The sequence below is a fragment of the Alosa sapidissima genome, chromosome 3, assembly GCF_018492685.1.
Source record: "Alosa sapidissima isolate fAloSap1 chromosome 3, fAloSap1.pri, whole genome shotgun sequence".
Taxonomy (NCBI): Eukaryota; Metazoa; Chordata; class Actinopteri; order Clupeiformes; family Clupeidae; genus Alosa; species Alosa sapidissima.
In genome coordinates this window covers 18,777,310-18,800,757 of record NC_055959.1, presented here as the reverse complement: position 1 = coordinate 18,800,757, position 23,448 = coordinate 18,777,310, and the positions used below count along the sequence as shown (strand labels likewise).

The following is a 23,448-nucleotide window of genomic DNA, read 5'->3' as shown; positions in this document are numbered from 1 at the left end:
TATATATAAAGTTGTATATTCGTATTATATATTCTATATCTATATATTGGATACTAGTGTAATGCAGGTATCAGATCCACACAGATGGCTTGCCCTCTCCTGATTTGCTGCTGCTGTTGCTACTGCTCCCTCCCCCACTCCCAGCGCTGCCTCCTCCCCTCCCAGACTTGGCCCGGTGGTGGTGCTTGCGTTCCCTCTGCGCAGGGGTGATGTTGCTCTGCGGCTTGTCATCGTCATCGGCACCCCCGCCTCCGCTTCGGTGTGTGTCATCTTGCTGATGGCCGCCGTGGTGCTGGCTGTAGGCCTGTATGGCGGCCTCCAGCTGATCGTGCGCCTGCTGGATGATGACGTCCTTGTTGTTGAGGGGCGGTGCGCGCGGCTCCGCGCCCGTGGGGAAGTTGTCCTCGTTGGAACCGTACTGCTGCTGCTCCTGTGCAATGTTCTCGCGGTTCTGCTTGCACGCCATCTTGGCGTTGCTCAGGTCCGTGTAGGGCATGGCCTCGGGTTTAACCACGATGTTGTAGCCCGGCGGCGCCGACGGCGTGTTCCAGGAGAACGGGTATCCCACGTAGTCGGCGCCGCCCGCTCCCCCGACGCCGCCAGTGCCCTCACCCTCACTGAGCGGTCCGCCGGTGCCCCCTACGCCAACGGACACGCCGGCCGTTGCCAGCAGCCCCAGCTGGTACTCGTCGTCGGGCGGCCTGGCCCTCCGGCGGCGGATGATGTCAGTGATGGTGCCGATGCCCAGGTGCAGCATCTCCCAGACGTTGAGTGTGAGACAGAGGCACGTGACGCCATACATGATGCGCAGGAAGATGGTCTTCTCTGTGGGCCGTGACACGAAGCAGTCCACGTTGTGCGGGCACGGCTTGCCTGAGCACACGAACACCGGGGCCACGCGGAAGCCGTACAGCAGGTACTGGCCTGCCAGGAAGCCGGCCTCCAGCGCCGTGCGCGTCACCAGCTGAAGCACATAAATGCGCATGAGCCCATCGTCACGGATGCGCCGCCGTCCGTCGTGGCGCGTCTTGGGCTTGGGCCGCGGAGGCATGAGGTCTCGCCGTGGAGGCTCTGGCTCAGGCACCTCGTAGATCATAGGGTCATCCTCCTGCTCCTCCTCGCCTTCCTCCATCCCACTCCGGTTATTGCGCGCTCCAAAGTACATCTTCCTGGGTCGGCGGTGCGTGTAGCCGCCACCACCCCCGGTGCTCGTCCCAGTGCCTCCCGACGCTCCTGACCCTCCGCCCCGTATGTCCTCCATCTTGGCGATCTTGTTAGCGGCATAGCCCATGTACATGAGCGAAGGCATGGCGGACAGGATGATTTGGAAGACCCAGAAGCGCACGTGCGAAAGGGGCGCAAAGGCGTCGTAGCAGACATTCTCACAGCCCGGCTGGCCCGAGTTGCACACAAACTTGCTTTGCTCGTCGTAGTAGATGCTCTCGCCGCCCACGGCCGTCAGCACGATGCGGAAGACGATAAGGACGGTGAGCCACAGCTTCCCCACGAAGGTGGAGTGGTTCTGGATCTCCTCCAGCAAGCGCGTCAGGAAGCTCCAGCTCATGATGTCAGAGGACAACGGGGCAGACAGTGTCTCAGAGGGCCGGTATCACAGACTCTACAGAGAGGGAGAGAGGAATTTTGTATGTTTAATAAAGGCAGATATCCCAAGTTCAACAGAGAGGAATAGAAAGAGGGATGCAAGATTTTTGACCAACCCCAGTAATAAAAAAGAGAGCAGACTCATGTTTGCAGCTTTTCAAATTGATACTACATTTAGTGTACATCTAGCAAATGTACACTTACATTTACTACATTTAGTGTACATCTAGCAAATGTACACTTACATTTCAGAAATGAGAGCTGGTATTGCACAGTAGCAAATTAACTATTATAATGTAAAATTGTCTGCTTTCCTCAAAAGGTTTCCAAAATCAGAAATGTGACCAAAAGAAACTCACTATTTCTAGAAGTAACAGTTGTAAATTATTAACCCATTATTGCTAAATAGTAACATAGAGAGTCGAATTGAAAGGCATTGCAAAATATTACAAGGGAGTTGGGAGTCCTGTAATACAAGGTTAGAAGCAAACAAAAAAAATATTTTAACACACAGAGCGATCGATGATGGATATTGATGACATTTATAGAAAAAACAGGACTGCACAAATTAAAATATCTACTAATATTTCTTTTCAAAGTATATTCATTTTGTGTTTATAACCTGTGTTTATAAAAGGTTTATAACCATTTGCATTCATACATGTTAATATGTCATTTAAAAGAGTCTTCATGTTATTACCTAGAAGAGTCTATTCACACAGTGTAGTTACACATTTTTTGTTTATTAACATTAAGAATTAAATGTGCTATTGTACATTATTGTCATTTAGGTGCTTAAAAACTTGGAACATGTCATCCTCAGTATAGCTTCAAATGAATAGTGTATTATGTAACGTTCCTCTTAATCTGTGCCTTAATGATTTGAATTTTATACTATCTGTGCTCGAGAAGACATTTAACCACAGGCCACATGGATCAGAAACATTTGCTGTCGGGACAGTGACAAAGAATGAGGGAGAGGGAGAAGGAGAGGAAAGAGGGGGAGGAAAGAGGGGGACAGGAGTGAAGAGGGGAAGGAAAAGGGAGATAAGAACGCCACACAGTGAAGGAGGGAGAGTGTGGGCGCGTAAAATCAGAAAAAGCATTAAAGTGTAGGAGACCCACCAACTGTGGAAAATGAAAGCCCTAAATAGGGACCATATCTTATCGGAGAAAGCCGATTATAAAGTTGGAGAATTTTATCACAAAGATGAGATGAAAGAGTACAAATGCATGCACATACACACACACACACACACACACACACACTTTGTCCGCTAAGTGCCACTATCAGTAAAATACACAGCAAAACATCAGGGTCTATGGCAGGATTTCACACTTCATTGTTATGGGGATGTTTAATTGTATGTGAGTATTTGATGCTTTGTGTGTAGGCGTTGAATTGTGATATTCAAACGTCTGTGAATGTTTCCAAAAAACAAATCACAGTCACAGTAGTGTGGCTATTTCCTGGAGTATAGCGGCAAAGCAAGTTCTTAAGAGTTACAGAAGTGGTGTGTGTGTAGGTTGGTATGTATGTCTGTGTGTGTGTGTGTGATTGTGCTTGTGTTCTCTGGTCTTTGTCTGCTGGTTTCTGTGTTTGGCTGGGTGTTTGGACTTCTGCTCCATAAAACATGTGCACTATGACCATATAAGGTTGTGAGGGAGCCATAGGAGGCAAACACAGGAATGTGTGTGCGTGTGCGTGTGCGTGCATGTGTGAGCGTGCGCTCGCGCATGTGTGTGTGTATGTTTCAGTGACTCTACATAAACATCAGTATTACAGCAATATACTCAAATGCCATACCTGAAATAACCCTCACAGACAAACACAAAAACACACTGTCTGGCCGTATTAGAGCACAAGTTTGTCTGAGTGTGCGTTGGTGTCTGTTGATAAGTGTTACAGTGAGTTAAATCCCTGGTGCAACCTTCCCCTTTCTGGCTGCCTGGCAGCCAGTTTTAAGCATTCTCTATGCGGGCAGTTAAAGGCCTTTGCAAAAGCATGGAGCTTTCCTAACACAACCTGCCCAAGAGAGGACCCCCAGTCAGGGCATACTGCGGCAGAGGTCTCCCCCCATCACTGCATTTAACCACAAGAGCACGTTACCCTGGGCACCTTTCCAATCCAATCTGTGTTTCTGTGTGCTAGGGGGAAATGGACCCGAGGGATGGAACCTACAAAGTGAGTCATGCCATGCACGCACGCATTCACCAACACACACACAAACACAAACACAGAGACCGTCTAGCACTCTGCAACACACACACACACACATCTATGCATATTGTGAATATTCTCACCTAACATCAAACTCATTATGACTTGCCAGCCCACAGTGAAGTTAGAATACACAATACCATTAGAGGTCAAAAGTCACCGATAGGCAAACCCCTGAAATAAAACATTTGTATCGCACAAAGTCTCCCTCTCACTCACGGTGACACACACAGACACACACACACATACACAAAATGACTGTGGAACTGTGCTGCATGTCCTACACCTAAGGACCTATTTGAGTGTTCATCAGCATTGTTTATGACACTGATGCCTATTAGTCATCAAGTGTCAGGGTTTATACATCACTGTCAATGAGTGGCCACTGAGCCCTCGCAGGATGCCAGTAAGCATCTCGCAGGCTGACGCTGTGGCTGTGACTGAGGTTGAGGCCAACTCCACTGTGCCTCTTAATTGTTATTAAGAGCTGATGTGTGTATGTGGTGCAGGAGACATGCACGTGTCTGTGTGTTGCTGCAAGATCTCTCATTGATAGTGAGGATGATATAGATATGAGCATCAGCCACCTCACATGATGTAGAGAAACGCATAGTGTGGCGTGCAGTGATGTACGTGTGTGTTCAAATGTTAGTAAGCACATTTGGAAGCACGACTATCAGCAGATATAAACTCTTCTACTCAGAGTAGACATGTATACACGTGGGCACGCACACATACCCTTTATCTCTCTCTCTCTATCTCATACACACAGACTTTCTCATCTCTCTGTTACTTTCTCATACCCAAGAGGAAAGAGTTTTTGTTTTGTCTTAACTTTCCATCTGGCACACAGGCACACAAACAAACAAACACACACACACACACAAACACAAGGACATTGTCATTCCATTTATGCTCATTAGGCCGTGGCCTGTGGCCTCTGTGTGTTTGTGTGTATAACAGATTATAAATGAAGATGTGGTCTAAATGGCATGATTTAACACAAGAACAACTATTCAAATGTAATCATAAACACACAAACAAGAACACACATGCAAACAGACGGCAATCCAAAAACGTGTGTACACACGCACACGCACACACACACTGATGTATACACATACAGACACATAGACCGATATACACACACAGACACTTACATCGATGTGCACACTTACACACACAGACACACAGTGTTATCTCACACACGGCATCTGCCCCACGGGCAGGGAAGGATGGCAGTTGGGGGCACAGGCTCAGTACAGCGTCCTTGTGTCAGTGTCAATGCCAACCTGCTCTGATCTGCTCCCTCTCCCCCTCCTTCCCTCTCTTTCACTTTCTCCTTCTCTTGACTTTCGCCCTGTGTCCCTCCGTGACTTTCTTTCTCTCCATCTCTTTTTTTCTCTCTCTCTTTCTTTCTGTCCCTTCCCCCGCCCCTCACTCTTTTTCTCCTCTCTCTTTCTCTTCATAATTCTCACTCCATTTCTTCTCTGTTCTTCCCCTTTTCTTACTCACATGCTTTTCTCTCTGCTGAAAAGGCTTCACTAATGATGCACAAAGCATATAAACTATGTGTGTGTGCGTGCACACACACACACACACACACGCACACACACAAACACACACACAAACACACATACTGACCAAGCCTCAGTAATTCTTTTGAGAGGGCTGGAGGCCATGCAAAGGAAATATCTGTGTGTTTGGGAAAAGCCATCTATAAATAGGGCGTGAAACTCCTGACCTTTTTAAGGGGGAAACCAAAACACCACTCCAACAAAATGCGAACAGCATGTTCGCACTGTACACTGTACACTTTGAGTAGATGTGTTTAGAGAGAGGGGGAAGAGAGAGAGAGGGAGAGAATGAGGGCGGGATGAAGTCAACATGTGAAATGTGCAGTTATGTCTGAGTGCACTCTTTGTCTACAACAAAATGTCAATGTACAACACATTTAGTCTCTTGCAGTGAATCATGGTGTACAGAAAAAATTACAGCATCTAATGGTGTATGTTCATATTGTCTGACATGTTTTCAGCCTACACTTGTGAACACCTCTAGAAGAACAGGCAAGGATTAGTGAGACAAACATACATCAAAAACATTAGCGACAACCCACTATCAACAAAACAGCACTGTTTGGAACCTTATTTAACCACAGACACATACACACACACACACCTGCTTTTGCACTGCATTTTACTCACACACACTCAAAGGATCTGCCTGTCTGTCCCCATGCTTTGTGTCTGGGTCTTCCCTCTCTCCATATTCCATTGTTCATCCCTCTCTTCTCTTCTCTTCTCTTCTTCCTCTTTCCTTTCTTCTCTCTTCCGTTTCCTTTGGAAATCAACTTCACCTTTGTTGGCATAACAATAACACTTGCTGAAAAAAATCAACTACTTAAAAACAACGCACACAAAGGCATACACATGTGCACATATTCACACACACCGGCAGCCATCCCTGAGTAGGTGTCTACATGAATGAGTGTGTGTGTGTGTGTGTGTGTGAGAGAGATAGAGAGAGAGAGAGAGAGATAGAAGGAGAGAGATTCTGTCTGTGGCACACACACAATGGTCCCCACTTACCCCTTATCCCCCAAAACTGGGTCAGTGCAGAGGGAGATGAGGTATGTGGGTGTGCACAACATTTTTGGGGTGGTGTACCAATGTGTGTGTGTGTGAGTGTGTGTGAGAGAGAGAGAGCTAATAGGAGGGGGTTTAATACCCCTACAGAAGGATTGGGGGATGTGGGAATGAAAGGGAGGAGGGAAGCTGACTGTGTGTGTGAGAGAGAGAGAGAGAGAGAGAGAGAGAGGAAGGGGGTGAGAAAGGGGGATGGGAAGGCCAATCAGGATGAAATGGAGACAGTGGGGAATCCATACATCTTCTGTGTCTCACACACCCAAACTCGCACACACGGACACACCAACATATGGTAATACACATACACTCATATTCATATCCTTACGAAGACACAAAGACACATTTTTGTTTACACACATACACACACACACACACACACACACACAAACAAAAGGGGTACATGCACTCAGCTAATATCCTCCTCAGCCTTCTCCCCATCTCCTTCATCCCCCCTCCCCCCCTCACTCTCCCCATCAGCTCGCGCTGCTCGGAGGAATGAAACCTTTTTAATTTTTTTGGTTTTGTGTTCATCTGCCCATCTTTGGTCATGGTTAAAATGAGAGCTTAAAGCTATTAGAGCAATCTCTCTCTCTCTCTCCCTCACTACTCACTCTCCATCTCTCTCTCTCTCTGTCTCTAATCTCTCCTCTCTGATTAGTATCTCTCATAACTAAAGCCCCTCTGCCAAAAAGATTTTAAAGTCAGTGGTTCAAATCTCATTTAGATTCTCCACACATCTCCCAGCATGCAAATGCCTAATGCCCTCACACCCTTACACTGGTGCAACACTCCTCCAGTCCCTGCTCCAGCCACAGAGTCCTCCACTACAGTGCATCACCCGCAAATCACTGGATAAGTGACATTTAATTTAGCCTACACCTCAGATTCAACAGTGACACTGGTGATTGACAGCCATTGTAAGCAAATGTCTGAAACACATTGTGCACTGTGATAAACTGTGACAAATAATGGCATGGTTTTGCCATGTTCTTACAGTTTACAAACACGGTCCATATGCTATTAAATATGTTTGCCTTCAGAAAAACCCAGTGCATGTGTGCATATGATGATTTCTCGTTTTTAATAATGACATTCCCATGATGTCTCTTTCTTTAATTGGAGAAAGTCTCTCCACTAATTAGCTTTCTAAGGTGTAGGCAGGATATTGAAATAAACTGCATACCAACTAATTTTCTCACTTCATGTTTGAATGCAACTAACAGCAATTTTTGCACTTCAAAAGCATATTCTGTTAAAAATGTCCACATGGTGAATATATATGATATTCAGCATGTAGCCTAATTTAGTTATAAAAGGATATCGGTTTGTAATACAAGTCAATAAATGTAAGATTAGTAGGGAAATTATCTGCAAATATAATAAGGAATTGTGTATATTACTTAATGCTAATCTCACTTACCTTTTCTTCACATTTTAAAATTGAAATTAGCTTGCACCAAACCCAGAGCTTGCACCAAACCCATGTCAAGGTGTTTTAAACATTACAATCAGTGAGCAATCTTAACCCATGTCTTTCATAAATCCATAAAGCTTGTAAACCTGAACTGCAGATCTATTACACAAAAATCACTTGTACGTAGGGTACTTAGAGAAACAATTTTGATACATGCTTTAGGACTAGAGGGGATAATTTATTGATGCAGCTTATGATCTCATGACTAGGTGATGATTTATGTATCAAAAGAGCATGTGAGTGGACTGAGTATCTGAAGCCTTTTTCACAACAGCGACACACTGACAAGCAGTTTCTTTTACTCCTCTATGTGTGAATATTAGAGCTGAGAGCTGTTTGTTTTTCAGGTGTCTGAACTGGTCACCATCAAGATGTGCTGTAGCTAAAGTATTCAAAGTATGACCTGTGCAACAAAGCTGAAATGTATTTTTGGAAACAGGGAGATATCCCCTTCAAATCACCTATTCAAAAAGCATACACATCATAACCTTGTGTGCACACTATCAGTGCTTACCCAGCCTGTTCATTTCTACACAGATAGTACAAACTCTTTCCATTTTGAATGCAGAATCTGCAAAAAAAAAGGTTTTGGGGGCTTTCAGCTTTATTTGGACAGAACAGTTTAGAGTGACAGGAAGCGAGTGTGTGTGTGTGTGTGTGTGAGAGAGAGATTGGATGGGATTGGCAAATGACCGTAGGTTGGATTCAGACCAGAGTCCTTGTGGGCACTTGGACCTGCATGGATGCTGCTGCTAGCGCTAACTGTGGTAAATCCAAAACTGGGCATAGGCTAGTTCTTCAAACACACAGTTCCTATAGTTTCTTAACCAATGCATAGATGTGAAATGATGGCTAATTTTGTAACAAAAAAAATCTAAATGTACAATACAATATGTAAAATGTCAAGCAAACATTTAACTCTTAATGGTATTTTGCTTTAAAACCAAAAGTATTTTTAGATGGATCACAAGGAAATTATGAGATTAATGTAGAGAACTGTTGAGAACTAATGTAGAGAATCTAACGTTTTGTAAAATGTGTATTTGTAAGAGTGTAAAGCAGGGGATGGGCTTATGATTTATGTGCTTACTGTATAAAGTAATTTAACATGAGTTAGTAGATTTGACGACTGTGACACAAGTAGCAATTTTTGTGTCTTAGCGACTGTAAAACAACTTGCCAGTTACGTATTATCCAGCTACACCAACCCAACCCAAACTCTCATGCGCACACAGTAATACACAGACAATCCAATTCACATCCTTACATAGACACAAAGACATATTTGCATTTGTCATCTTCCTGCTCTACCCAAATACAGCATTTGGATACAGAAGCCAAGACTTGCCCTCTCTCTCTCTCTCTCTCTCTCTCTCTCTCTCTCTCGTTCACACACACACACACACTCACGGCAATACAAACACTCTCCTATTCACATCATTACAGACACAAAGGCACATTTGCATGAACCATCTAATGTGGCTTGCGCCACCCAAATACACCATACGGACATTGAAGCTAAGGCTCACACTCTCTCTCTCTCTCTGTCTCAAAAACACACACACACACACACACACGGTAATGCACACACTCCTATTAACAGCTTTTACAGAGGCACATTTGCATTTAGCATCTAGCCTGGTTTGCTCTACCAAAACATACCACACAGCCTTCTCAACCTAGGGCCTGCGGTTATCCACCACCCCAAGGAGCTGCTGCCGCTCCTGCCAGTGACCAGGGGCGTCGTAGCACGCACCACTGCCCACAAATGAACGAGTCTGTCTGGGCTTTGCCTGGCATGTCTATGGGCTGTGTGAGCTCGGCCTGCAGGGGCTCCTATGAATACAAGGTGCAGAGACCTACACACCCGCAAACCCACACACATGCAAGCAAACACACACACACACACACGCACATATACATTTACATGTAGAGAATTCTTCACACTATTACTGTAATGCATGGGGAATAACAGAGCACCATGCAGCTGTTCTGCAGTCGCCTAATAGGCGCTTGGAAGCGTAATTAGCCCATTAAGTGGGGATCGCTAATTAAGCGTCAGAAATTTCATCCAACGGTTGAGTATGCCTTCACCATGCCCGGTCTGTCAGCAGGGTGAACTGAGGCCTCGGCTTGCTTTCAGAGAGAGAGAGAAGGGAGACAGAGAGACAGAGGTGCACACAAACACACACGCACATACAGACAAACAAACACACACACACACACACACACACACACGTACAGAACAGGAGAGCGAAAGACAGAGAGAGGAGACAGACACACCAATTTCCTCTAGCACTGACACACCTGCACGCACACACAAACCACTACGACTCAGGCCAGTCATTAGTAACTAGCTCAGGAGAAAAGCCGAAAGAAAGTCTGGGCATGGGTCATACACACACACACACACACGCAGGCCATCAGGTTATAGGAATGATATACAGAACAGACCCATAAAAAACACATCTTTGTGTGTCTGAGTCAGGGTGAGTTAGGGGCAGTTTTTCCTTTGTGCATGTGTGTGTGTGTGTGTGCGTGTGTGTGAGTCAGAAATAGCCCATGTGTATATGAGTCAGATAGTGTGTTTATGTACTCATGACTCAGGTTGTGTGTGTGTGTGTGTGTGTGTGTGTGTGTGTGTGTGTGTGTGTGTGTGTGTGTGCAAGTGTGTGTATATGAACATGTGCTTGTCTATGCAAGGGTCTGTATCCATGGTGCCTGTAAATGTAACCTGTCAGTGGTGCAAGGTGTCGGGCCACGGCTCCGTCTGCCACACGGTGTCGGTGTGCTTGTGTGTGCACACTGTCTTAGAGCAAATGGCCGCTGTTTGTATCATGTCATTGTCCGCATCTGCAGCATGCATGCCTAGTGTATGGTGTGTGTATGCGTATGTGCCTAGTGTATGGTGTGTATAGGGGCGGTGGTAGTGTAGTGGTTAAGGAGCTGGGCTAGCGTGCAGTGCAGTAGCCTGAAAGTTGTCGGTTCAATTCCCAGCATCCACCGTTGTGCCCTTGAGCAAGGCACTTAACCCCAAGTTGCTCCGGGGACATTGTGATCCCTTGTAATATAGCTGACATATGTAAGTCACTTTGGTCAAAAAGTGTCTGCTAAATGTAATGTAATGTAATGTAATGTAATGTATGCGAATGCCTTCTTTCTGCTCTAACTGTCCACTGTCAATCATGACTACAATTCCCATAATTCTTTGCACCATATATCTCTCAACCCATTATCTCATGTAGGCTACCTCTATTAGTTTCTATTCCATTTCAATGACCAGTGGGAAGCCCACTTTGCTGGTTGCCCTGGGAAGCCCACTATGCTGGTTGCCATGCTGAGGTGGTGCTGGTTAAGTGAAGCCTTTTTTTTCTCTTGGTATGGGTGTTGGGGTGCGATAAAGAAATGAAAGGATTAAGAAGCAAAGGTGCACAATGAGAGAGAGTGTGTGTGAGAAAGAGAGGTAGGGGGAGTATTTGTGTGTGTACAGTGTGTGCACAGTTTGTGTGTGTGTGTGTGTGTGTGTGTGTGTGTGTGTGTGCGTGCAAGAGAGAACAGGACGGAAATTTAACATTAAAAATGAGCATGGTAAAAGATAGTGCTCCAAAGTGGGCTTGCTAAAGAGCATCTGGTGTGGTTGCGTAATGAGTTGGGGTGTTTGGAGGCTACGCAGGGGCACAGAAAAAGACCCCTGGGATACACAGGAGGATGTATGTTTGTGTGGAAGTCTGTGAGTGCATGTGTGTGTGTCTTTGTGTGTGTGCGTGCGCGAGGGGGAAATGACCAATCCCAAGAGCACAGGTACCAAAGCCTTATGCTCCATGTTATAAAACACTACAGGGCCACTCCATGTATCATAGTACAACCATTCACAGTGCATGAATCACAGGAGTCACAGGATCGCACCTATGAGCCAACCAAAAGTGAAACCAGTGAAGGAACACAATCATACAGTATATTTCTGTAATATCAACAACTACATTAATATTATTATTATTACAATAATAATAATAATAATAATAATTATTATTATTATTATTATTATTATTATTATTATTAACAAATAATACAGTGACTGCCTGTCACTATCTCTGAGTCTGAGTAACCTAGTTCTGCATCTGGAATTAACTCAGGCAGAAGATTTAAATGGCAGTCACATTATTAAGGAAAAACAACAACACACACACACACACACACACACACACAGCTACTACCCATGTCCACTGGTGTGTAATGTAATGCAGTAAAAACAGAATGGAGAGGGGCTAAGAATGATAGAAGGGCTGGGGGTGGGGAAGAGTGTGGAAGGATGAGAGGAATGAGAGAAAACAGGATTAAGCAGAGACTGCTTGTCTAGGCAAATAGAGAGAGGCACACTGAATTTACTGTACAGTAATACAGTGACAGAGATGTGCATTGAGCAGGCTTTTACAGATTCACGCCTCTAATAGATTTATTCACATTATTTCATTCACTTCCCTTCTCACACATACACGCACATGTACACAAACACAGACCTCTGGATGTGCTAAAAACTCCTTTCTATCAAACACATACACACAAACACGTGCACACACACACATACACTAACACACTCTCTCTCTCTCTCTCTCTCTCTCTCTCTCTCTCTCTCTCTCACACACACACACACACACACCTACACACTGAAGCACAGGCACGACCTCCTCTTAGAAGGACCTTTCCCCCCAACCCCACCCCCTTTCCTCCCCACGCACATAAAGTGACCCCCTCATCTCTTCCCTATATCCCTCAATATCATCAACCTTTGTCACCCTGTCTCCATCCCTCTCTTCAATGGCGCCCACACCTCTCTTTCATCCTTTCTTCCATCCCTCCATCGCGCCATCCCTCCAACCCCAGGCCCTCTCCTTCCATCCCACTCACTACACTGGACCCATTACCAAGACCTCTGGCCATTCATTCCTCTCTTTCTCTCTCTCTCTCTCTCTTCCTCTCTCTCTCTCTCTCTCTCTCTCTCTCTTTCTCTCTCTCTCTCTCTCTCTTTCTCTCTCTCTCTCTCTCTCTCTCTCTCTCTCCATCCTCCTTTTTTCCCTTCCCCCTTTAACACATGAACTTATCCCTCCCTCATCATTCAACAAGGACTCTCGTCGTTCGCCCCGTAAATGTCTCCCTGTATGTGTGTGTGTTTGAATACACAGGCCATAGGTTAAGTGTTAGCAGTCAGTTGGCTTTATCTTCAATGACAGGCTGTCTTTTTCACAGAGGCACACGTAGCTACCCATCCAGAGTGAGTAAACTAGTGTGCACAGGAATTCTCACAGGCATGCTGGCATAGACAGTAAGGGAGGAGAGAGCGCGAACGACAGAGAGAGAGAGAGAGAGAGATGAAGTGAGTGAACGAGGAGGAATAAATACAGAGGGGATTTCATACCTATTACACACATCCTCTGAAAGCACCGCCAGGGGCCAGAGAGAGCTAAACACACACACACACACACACACACACACACACACACACACACACACACACACACAGAGAACGCCCACACGCGCTCTAACAAACACACACAAATGCACACTTGGAGCAGACCCACTCACACTCGCAAACACTGAGTGTATTCATGCAAATAGACAGGACATTACAATGAAGGACAGAGAGAGACAGTGCAGTCTCAGTCTTTTTACAACGTTTTAAAACAAGAACAGTTTCAAGGCATCTTTAAGTGTGTGTTTGTGTATGTGTGTGTGCATATGTGACAAGACCGCTTGTTTAAAACTAGCTGTCAGTGCAGTGTGGCTGTCAATGCTATTATGCTTATTGGGGGGAATAGGGGGATTGTTCTGAACTGAGACAAACCATTGTTAAACATGCACATAATGCATTATGATAATTAGCACCGGAGAGTAAACTCTGCGCTGCATGCATACAGATGCTGCCCAACACAAGGACACACACACACACACACTCACACACCACACACATGTGCCCTGACACAAGCACATGCCTCTTCCCATGTAATGCAGCTGGGGAGAGGACAGATTTAGTCATTTTTTGGGGCTGGCCAAGCCTAACGAACCCTTAGCCAATTTACATATAGTGCCAAGTCATATCCAGTCTGCGAGTGGGTGTGTTTATATGTGTGTGTGTGTGTGTGAGCATGTGTATGTGTGAGCGTGTGAAAGCCCATGTGTGTTCTTTTCTCCTGGTTTGGCCAAACACCTGCCTTCTGCACTGTCACACTGTTGGCGCGCATGCACATCTGCACACAGACACACTCACACACACTCCAAGGCAGTAGGGGGAAAGCACTTTCTTGACAGATTTACTGAGATGCCCTCACCTCTGATTACATTGCCTTCTCTTTGTCTTTCTGCCCTTCTCACATCACCTAGGGCTCTGCACTCATGACCTTCTCTTATTATCATCCACTGCTTCACTCCATCTCTCTCTCTTCTTCCATTCTCCTTCATTTCTTTCCTTCTCTTGCTTTCTTTCGCTCACTCGCTTTCTCATGGCACCCCCATCAATTTCTCTCAGCACTATTTTTTTCACTGCCCATCTCTCAGTCTCTCTCTCTCTCTCTTTTTTTCGCTCTCTCTCGTCACTCTCTCTCCTTCTTATGTCCAATAATGTCACTCACTTCCTTCTGAGCCGCGTTTGACTGACAGCCTTATGAACCCTGAGTGGGGTTGCAGTGTTGTTAACTGCATTTGGCCGTGACACAGGCTCGTCTAGCGGATCCCGGCTTCCCCCGGGCTGGGCAGGGGCTGTTCCGGCGGGAGTCCTTCACGCAAGGCTGCCTGTGAGCAGCTGCCGGCTGCTGGAACTGGTACTGTACACGGCCTGGCCCGTGGGTCCTGCTAGGAACCGCCGGGGGTGGTTCACTGGTGCTCCTCCCGAGGTGCTTGATATGGGCCCTTGTATGTGCGTGTGTGAGTAGTGACCACATACAAACACGCAAGTACATAGAGTACATAGGGAAATTCCAAACATAGACAGTCAAACACACATAAACACATAAACAGTTAATAATTGGTCATACCAGAACAATCTGTCCTGTTTCTTCACATAAAAAAGTAATTTCCAATTGTTTGCATACAAATCAAGGACTTCCATTTTTCTTGTTCTATTCTTCAACATAGTTAACATCCAATTGGCACTACAGTACTTGTCTCTTTCCATTAATCTTCCTATTTCTTCATTCGTTTCTATATATATCTTGTATTTATCTTTAAAAATGTCTGCTTCCTGCACTCAAATACAGGGAGTCGCTTGCGGTCTCCCAAGAGCACTAAATCTTTATCATTCCTAGGGAGGACTGTACTACATCCTCCCCTTCGTCCCCACCGTCGCCACGGTCACACTTTTTGTCTGAGCGGGCTGAGTTAAAGGTTGTTTGTTTTAGGGACACTTTCCTCTCCCCTTCCCCACCATTCATCCTGGCCCAGTGTTATTGATGTGCCCACTGTGGAAACCATAGAGAAAGACACAACAAGGCCCAAACAAATGACAGAAAGTTGCTACTAAATCAAGGTGTTTAAAAAACAGAGTGAAAGAGAGGGGGAAGCTCAGTTAAAGAAACTGAGAGTTAAGAGAAACAAGACATGGAACAAAAGAGAGATTAAGAGAGAGAAGTCCAAGACAAAGAGCAGAGAGAGAAGAAATAGAAGAGAGGAGAACATCCAGGTTTGTTTCTTATGAGTATCAAAGACACCGAGATAAATAGAGAGAGAGAGAGAGAGAGAGAGAGAGAGAGAGAGATAGGGGGAGAAAGAGCGTGGAAGAGAAACAGACAGAGAGTATGAGAGGACAAGGACATCCAGCGAAGAAGTTTTTGTTTAGCAAAGACAGGATGCACAGAGAGAGGTGTAGAAAGGGACTGATGGCTGTGGCGGAGAGGGCCAGGGCAGGGCCAGCTTTAGCGTGTTAGCGCGTTAGCATCTGTGCGACCCCCTCAGGCCTTTCCTCGTCTGGCACACATGGTGGTGCTGCGCTCTGATAGGCCCGACCCTTATGGCCATGGAAACCCAGCCATGGGTGAATGATACTCCCTCGGAATATGACTCCGGGAAAAGGCAGAGAGAAAGGACGGCACATATACGCCTACACACAGAAACGCGCACACACACACACACACACACACACACACACACACACACACACAAGCTGACACACACAGACACACACAGTTAGTGGATAACTTGGGGGGGAAAAGACAGTAAAGAAGGACAGGACAGGACACACACAAACACAAACACACACACACACACTGCCATGTGAGACTGAAAGCTGTCTCATGTTGATGATGTAACAAGTCACTGAGACTTGAAGAGGAAAGCATGTGAAAGGTCCTGCGGCTAAGCGAAGCAGCTTCTTGCCCTGCAGACAGACAGGAGGCCAGGTTAAAGGAGATAGTTACACTAGAGCGAGAGAGAGTGTGTGTGTGATGTGTGTGTGTGTGTGTGGGGGGGGGGGGGGGGGGGGGGGGGTCAGACTGGGGGTGGACGTGAAATGTGAACGAGTTAATGGGTAGATCTTAATCTCTTGGTGGACTCGGCACACACAGGTACAAACACTAATCCTCCTTCTTCATCCATCTCAACAGGAGGCATCAGCGAGCATTTGCAGACGCTGCACTTGAGCGCACAGGCACACTCTCATAGTCCTCTCACGGACTGTCTCTCGAATAACCCAACTGTACAGTTCCCAACCTCGCCACACCGACAGGTCAAGCAGAGCATTAGCAATGCCAAGGTCAGAGCTCTTCACACACTGATAAAAAGTAAAACAGTGAGTCCCTTGGGATTTAAAAACCTAATCAATATCAACAGACAAACAAATAAAAACAAACAAATAAAAATACAAATTAATTAACACACAAGCATCTTATCTGCTGGGTGACAGGGTGTTGGGAGGAGGGTGCTCACAGAAAGAAAAAGACTGCTCAAAGCACATGACAGTGTCTCACCCCTGCTAGCCTTTATTGGTGCCAGTCAAGGTGCCCCCTCCCCTTCATGCCAGGCGGTGATGTGATGGCATGGCCCCATCCACCCTCCCCACACACACACATACACACTCACTCCAACTGCCCCCTCCTCTCACGCTAAATATATCCCCATTCTCCTGCTGTCGCTGTCTGCCATTTGGTCTCAGCATGGACCCTTAAAGATGCTCAATTGAGCGTCACAATCCCCTTGAACAAGACACAATCACAGGAACACACACATACACAGACAAAAAAGGACACTTAAAACATAGACTTCATCAGGTACGGACACTCATATATTTCCTTGACAACAAAATGGCAAAAAGCAGACTCACTAAACACATCACTAAAAAAAACACCAGTATTTTTGTGCAAGACACATAACATAAATGTCACTACGCTATGTACTGAATGCAGTCAAGCTTTCTAATGGCCTACTATAGGGCAGGCAGTCGGACAGGACGTATGATTAGCATTAGCAGAAACATAACTGAACATACTAAAGACTGACAGCACATCTGCTCAAAAATATGCTCCATCTGCTTAACAATCAGGAAGTGAATCTCCCAGAGGTCAGAAGTCACAGGGATGCTTCATGACCCCACCACTGGCAGAGGGAAGGTGCTCTGCTTTTTACTATGAGAGTAGCTGGGTTACAAGATTTCCCTGTCTGGCACTAATGCATCTTATTCTCTCTCCTCTCTCTCTCTCTCTCTCTCTTTCATCTTCTCTCGTTCGCTCTCTGTCCATGATGGAGAAGGGGAGCGACAAAGCCCAGGGTTGTCTGAGCCAATCAGACGTGAGCACCGCTTTTTGACACAGATCCTCTGCCACAGAGAGCTGCTTGCCTTGGCTATGCGGTTGTGTGTGTGTGTGTCTGCCGGCCTGTCGCTGGGCATTTGTGGCTAACTGTAGTGTCCACGCTGGATGACACTTACACGTGACGGCACACCATGCATGTCAGGACGGTGTGCGATGGAGTGCGTGTAGCTTACAACTGTGTGCATGCTGAATGTTGTACACACACGCACACACACAGTTAACACGTCACGTCTCCGTGACTGGCAGCTCACCTAACCAACTACCTCCACCCTCTGTCAACTAGTGCTGACTTAAGGATGCTCCCTCCCACCCACAGATACCAGGGACGATGGGCAGTAACCAGGGGAGACAGGCATGTGAGTTGTCGGCAGGGATTATGTGGGGTGTCAGAACGCGCAAGCCAGCGTACAAACATGCCGTGAGCCTCAGCAATACTGCTGAATATGCAACAAGACTGTGTGCGTGTGTGAGAGTGTGTGTGTGAAAGTGTATACATGTGCATGTGCTTGGCCAAGATAATATTTGTGTTGGTGCTCACTAGCTAAAGACACAGAGAGAATTTGTCTGTAAGAGAGCTGGAGATTCCTGATGGTGGTGTGTGTGTGTGTGTGTGTGTGTGTGTGTGTGTGTGTGTGTGTGTGTGTGTGTGTGTGTGTGTGTGTGTGTGTGTGGGATGGAGAGACATACCTAGAGATATTAAGTAATAAGAACGTGGCTGTGCAAGAGAGACAGACCAAAAATGCAAGAGGAATATATAGAGCAAAACGGACAAACTGTGTGTGTGTGTGTGTGTGTCTGTGTGTGTCTGTGTGTGTGTGTATGACTACACAGCAGTTAGTGCTCTGTGAAAGGCGAATCACATGAGACTCCTTCCCACTGGGAATGTCACAGAGGATCTGCACTGACACATGTGTACCCAGACACACGCACAAACACACATAAACACACATACACAAGCACCAATTCAGCTACCATTGACATTTTGGTGTGGCAAACACCTCAACCTATGTCCTGAAACACATTCACTTAAAATCACTTTAAAAAAAAATCTAAATAATCCTCATGAACATTATGGTAGGTGGGGATGAGTTAATGTATACTACACAGTCTATGATATGAATATATGAGGATATGAATGTGTCTGTGTATGCGTGTCAGCAACTAAAATTTAAGAGAAGTGACTGAAGGACTGAGAATCTCTTGTACTATGCCAGTGGGGTATATATGGCTTGATTTTGTGTTATAATTTATAATTAGTGTGGATTTTAAGATTGTTTGATTAGTGTGTGTGTGTGTGTGTGTGTGTGTGTGTGTGTGTATGCACGCATGTGTGTATTCTTTAGGGGACATTTCCCTCACCACTCATTGTGACTCACAAGGGTGATGAATACACAATCTTCTCCTGGAGCAAAAGCCAACAACAACGTTAGTACAGACCGGAAGCAAGTGTAAGAAACTGTTTGTGAGTGTGTGTGCGTGCATGTGCTTGAATGTGCGTGCATAGACTCATCAACTTTGAATGTGTTTATTTTTAATTATAAATTGCATCATTTCATAATTACATAATGTATTATTTTCTTAACGTTTGGTGTGTTTCGGTAACTTTGTTGGGTAAAGTATGTGCCGTATAGGTGCTGGTATAAGTGTCTCCTGCATGTGCTATGTGTGTGGCGGTTAATGTGTGTGTGCTGTCATAAAGAATCTACTCCTCATCCCTCTCTTTCTGCCCAAGCCATGGGGCAATTTCCAGTTCTCTCCCCCTCCCTTTAACTTCTATTATTCTGTCTCTCAAACCCCCCATCATATTTTCCTCTCTTGCCACCACAAAACAACTAAAAAAACTGTTGAAAGAAAATGGAATGGCAAGAATGACAGAGGCAAGAGTGAGCAGAAGTATGATCATACTCATCCGTCAGAACGACAGATTGTGAATAAATGAATACTCATGAACTACTTCACAGCAGCAGCTACACACAGGCCACAGACGCACACACACATACACACACACACAAAAACACACACGCACAGAGGAATTATCTGACAGTGAATGAATACCTATTCACTGTATTTAATTTGAGGTAAAATGAATCCATATTCTCTCATCATCTCTTGTCCACACCTCCCAAATCACTCAACCACTCTGTGCAGCATCAGCAGCATAGTCTAAAATGATACAACACCACTCATTCATGTGTATATTTGAAGTCGCCAACACCTTCCTAAATACACACACACACACACAAACACACACACACACACAAAATAAAATCATCTTGCTCAGGAAAAAATATTTTTATACCATCAGTTCCTTTGTAGGTAAAATGACTATAGTTACCCATACACACAAATACACACACAAATACTCTTCCTCAGGAAAAATATTTTTACACCATCAGTTCCTTTGTAGGTACAATGACTATAGTTACCCATACACACGTCAACACCTTCCTAAATACACACACGCCCATACACACAAATACAAACACAAATAATCTTCCTCAAGAAACTACACCATCAGTACCTTTGTAGGTAAAATGACTATAATTACCCATACACACAAATAGCCCGCCATAGTTAGAGTTTATACACTTGTAAGTGTGTATATTGAGTGAAATAACTCTTTAACAGTTAACTTTGTTTATATCAATCACTTATTCCCTGTGAATTCATCCTAGCTGATTTTCATACAAGAAAGCAAAACAATTTTCTAACAGGAAAAGACATTGGAAACTACTGAAACTGAAACTACTAAAGTGCAATGATATCAAGTTAGTAAATTGTATCTGTTATTCTGATGTAAGCCTACCAATGTACAAAGCAATTTGAAGTGATGTTTCCTGACATTTTAATATGACCGTAATGAAATGTCGTCGGCAGCACTTTCATTGCTATTGGTATCCAAATTGATGACCGTGACATCAGCTTAGTCAGTCATGTACTTGCCCCAAATGTAGGCTATACATTTACAATGCAGAAAAATAAACAAAATTCGCAAACCTAACAATCAGTTCAAGAGTTAAGTCTGCTCAAAATATAATGGACAAGATCGAATGTCAAGATTTAGTATTTTTACATTGTTACAGATCACCTCATCTATAGCCTATCTGTTTCCATTGATGTTTTTGACCAGGTACTGTGATTCCAGGTAACCCAGTAGTTGCGCGCAACCGGTAGTCGCGCGCAGTAGGGTACTTTAGTTTTACTTAAACGCAGTAATGGCCGTGAGACAAGGATAATTGGTAGTAGATAAATCAACTGAGAATGAAATCATAAACACAATGAAGAGCAAAGTAACTTAAGATGACTACTTCCCCAAAAAAGAAAAGCATGCACACCCGCATGCACACACACACACACACACACACCAAGTTACCTTCCATAAAGAGGTCTTTCAGGCAACATGAACATAATTGAGTGCACAAGTTGAGCTATGCCCTATTAGTTTTTCACACGTGAGAACTGGGGACAGCAAAGCAATCAATTGATTGTGAAAATACCAGTCAATCTACGGTCAACAGATCCTCCTCACCAAACTACATCAAACCTACCCAATGGGGCGCGTAACGCACCAGGACAACTTGCCGAAAACACCACGAAACACACATGCCGTTTTACCCGCTCCCTGACAAGGACCTGTTCATTAACCCGTTCATCATATAAAATGAAATGTTCTTATACTGTTTGATGTGCAACAAATCGTAGGTTTTAAGAGTAGTATATTCAGTAATACATAATATTTGGGTAAATGGCTATGCTTGCATCCACAGCTTATTAAAACACAATTGTAGGGTTTAAAGAAGCTAATCAACTGTGAATTTTGTAATAGCTTTAAACCAACATCATATAATTAACTCCATATGCGGTCATTTTAATTAAATGTAAAATATCTTACCGCGCAGCGAGTCTGTGAAGATAGTTTAACACAGAGAAGTATGCCTTGATAGAGGCTTTTATGAAAAAGGGTTTATAAGTGTCCAGGTCTTTCTTGTTGCTAGACTGCTTCGTTCCGGTTTTTTCAATCGGCTACATGGGAAAGTAACGGTGTATTTCAGAACATGTGTGTTAGTGGAGAAAGATGAATTGCCGAGTCCTTTTTCACTGTCGTGCTTGAAGGTAATTTGTGCATTTCCTCGTTTTGCACTCTGTGATGGTCATCACAACGCATTTTGAAGGACCTTGACCCCCAAACCCCTTGTTCGTGAGCCATTGTCGCTTGTAGTGATATAGGTAGTTTGACGCTTGTCACTGCTTGAGAACGGAGAGCGCGTGTAGTTGGCTACACAAGAGCCACGAGCCGCTACTCCCGGAGATATTCTTGAGCGCGCTTACTCTTTTGTTCCTTCTCTGCCGTTCTTTCTCCAGCTAAGACTTCGCGCCCTCCTGTATATAAACTGTACATGTGCACAAGTAGCATGTCTTTATCGAGCAGACATTTCCCTATGCTCCCCATCTTCCGTAAATCGAAGGATATTTTGGGTTAAAGTTGCTCCTTGACATCTGAGGCTGCGCTGACCGTTGCCGTAATGTTTTCGCGACACGGTGTCTTCATCTGTTTACTGCACTCACGAGATGGTACTTCTTTAAGTATCGCGTAGTGCTATAACCCACATGGCACTGTTTCCAGGATGCTCAAGGTTTTACGATGCCATGTTCTGATTGACACCATTGAGCGCTGACTGGAGGAATTCCGACGCGCACGCACGGCGAAGGGGGACGGAATGAACTTGGGCTCGCGCATAGGGTGCGCGCGCTCGTGTCATTCCATCTTTTTAAATCTATGATCCAACATGAATGTCGTCTTGCACTGAGCACAATTACACTCAGACAATTTTTTTTATTATTGCTTTCAGAATTATTAAGTCTTTGAGACCTAAACTCCTGACTCAGTTAAATATAACACAAAAACGTAGCCCATCACCAGATTTATGCACAGAAAACAAACAAATATGTGACAAAAATGTGTATGTACAAGAATATGTGAAGAGTTTGAGTTGATGTAAATTTTAAATATACTTCTATATATGGATATTTGCAGGGATCATGAAAGAGATGTAATAGAACCAATATCATGTAGGCAGAACTAGTGGAAAGAATAACTCTTGTCCATTAATTAGCTACATATTTTAAAAGTGATATATTGATCAGTCAATTTCATTGATTTGAGATGGAGGCATGAACTATGCCTTAAAACTAAGTGACAGCCAGAATACCCTTCCTCTCACTGTGACAAGCTTTAATCACAATTAACAGTTGGTGTAGTGATTGCTTGCCTAGTTATCAAAGTGACAGTTCTTACCCCGAAACGGTGTGTCACGCGCCTGAAGTCTGTCACACGCGGGGACCTGAAGACATCACCAACCCCTCCTCCGCCAGCACCACCATTCGTCAGGGAGACAAAGGCAGGAACTTATAACAGCTCGAGCAAGTGACGGTGATCAGACATCACCACCAGGCAATGAAATGGAGAGTGACATTGCGCGTGGAACCCTGCATTGTCTGGCGGCATCTTTCTATCTCTATCTCCTCCTCTCATCTATCGCCTGTCAAATCAGGACAGGGATTGGCCGGGTCTGGGGTCCAGAGGCAGCAGATCTGCTTCGGTGCCAGGCTGGCAGAGGTTTCCACTTTGCAGGGATCCAGAGGACAGGCCCTCTGGGCCCCACGATGAAGCCCAATCGTCTAGTGGAACTCGAAGAAAGTCACGCTCATTTC

General features: G+C 44.9%; 1 protein-coding gene across 3 annotated transcripts; it reads right to left on the bottom strand.

Moving 5' to 3' along the window:
- gjc1 (gap junction protein gamma 1) lies at nt 1-23,095 on the bottom strand. 3 transcript variants are annotated; one of them, XM_042087919.1, is made up of 3 exons: nt 23,033-23,095; nt 6,031-6,182; nt 1-1,618 (listed from the first exon to the last, which is right to left on the bottom strand). In XM_042087919.1, exon 3 carries the CDS (start codon nt 1,562-1,564, stop codon nt 71-73), a length of 1,494 nt encoding a protein of 497 aa, XP_041943853.1. In that variant the 5' UTR covers nt 1,565-1,618; nt 6,031-6,182; nt 23,033-23,095; the 3' UTR covers nt 1-70. The 3 variants fall into 3 exon arrangements, with proteins under 3 accessions (XP_041943853.1, XP_041943851.1, XP_041943852.1); XM_042087917.1 differs by lacking the exon at nt 23,033-23,095 and adding an exon at nt 21,629-22,384; XM_042087918.1 differs by lacking the exons at nt 6,031-6,182; nt 23,033-23,095 and adding an exon at nt 21,629-22,384.
- Nucleotides 23,096-23,448: the final 353 nt, after the last annotated feature.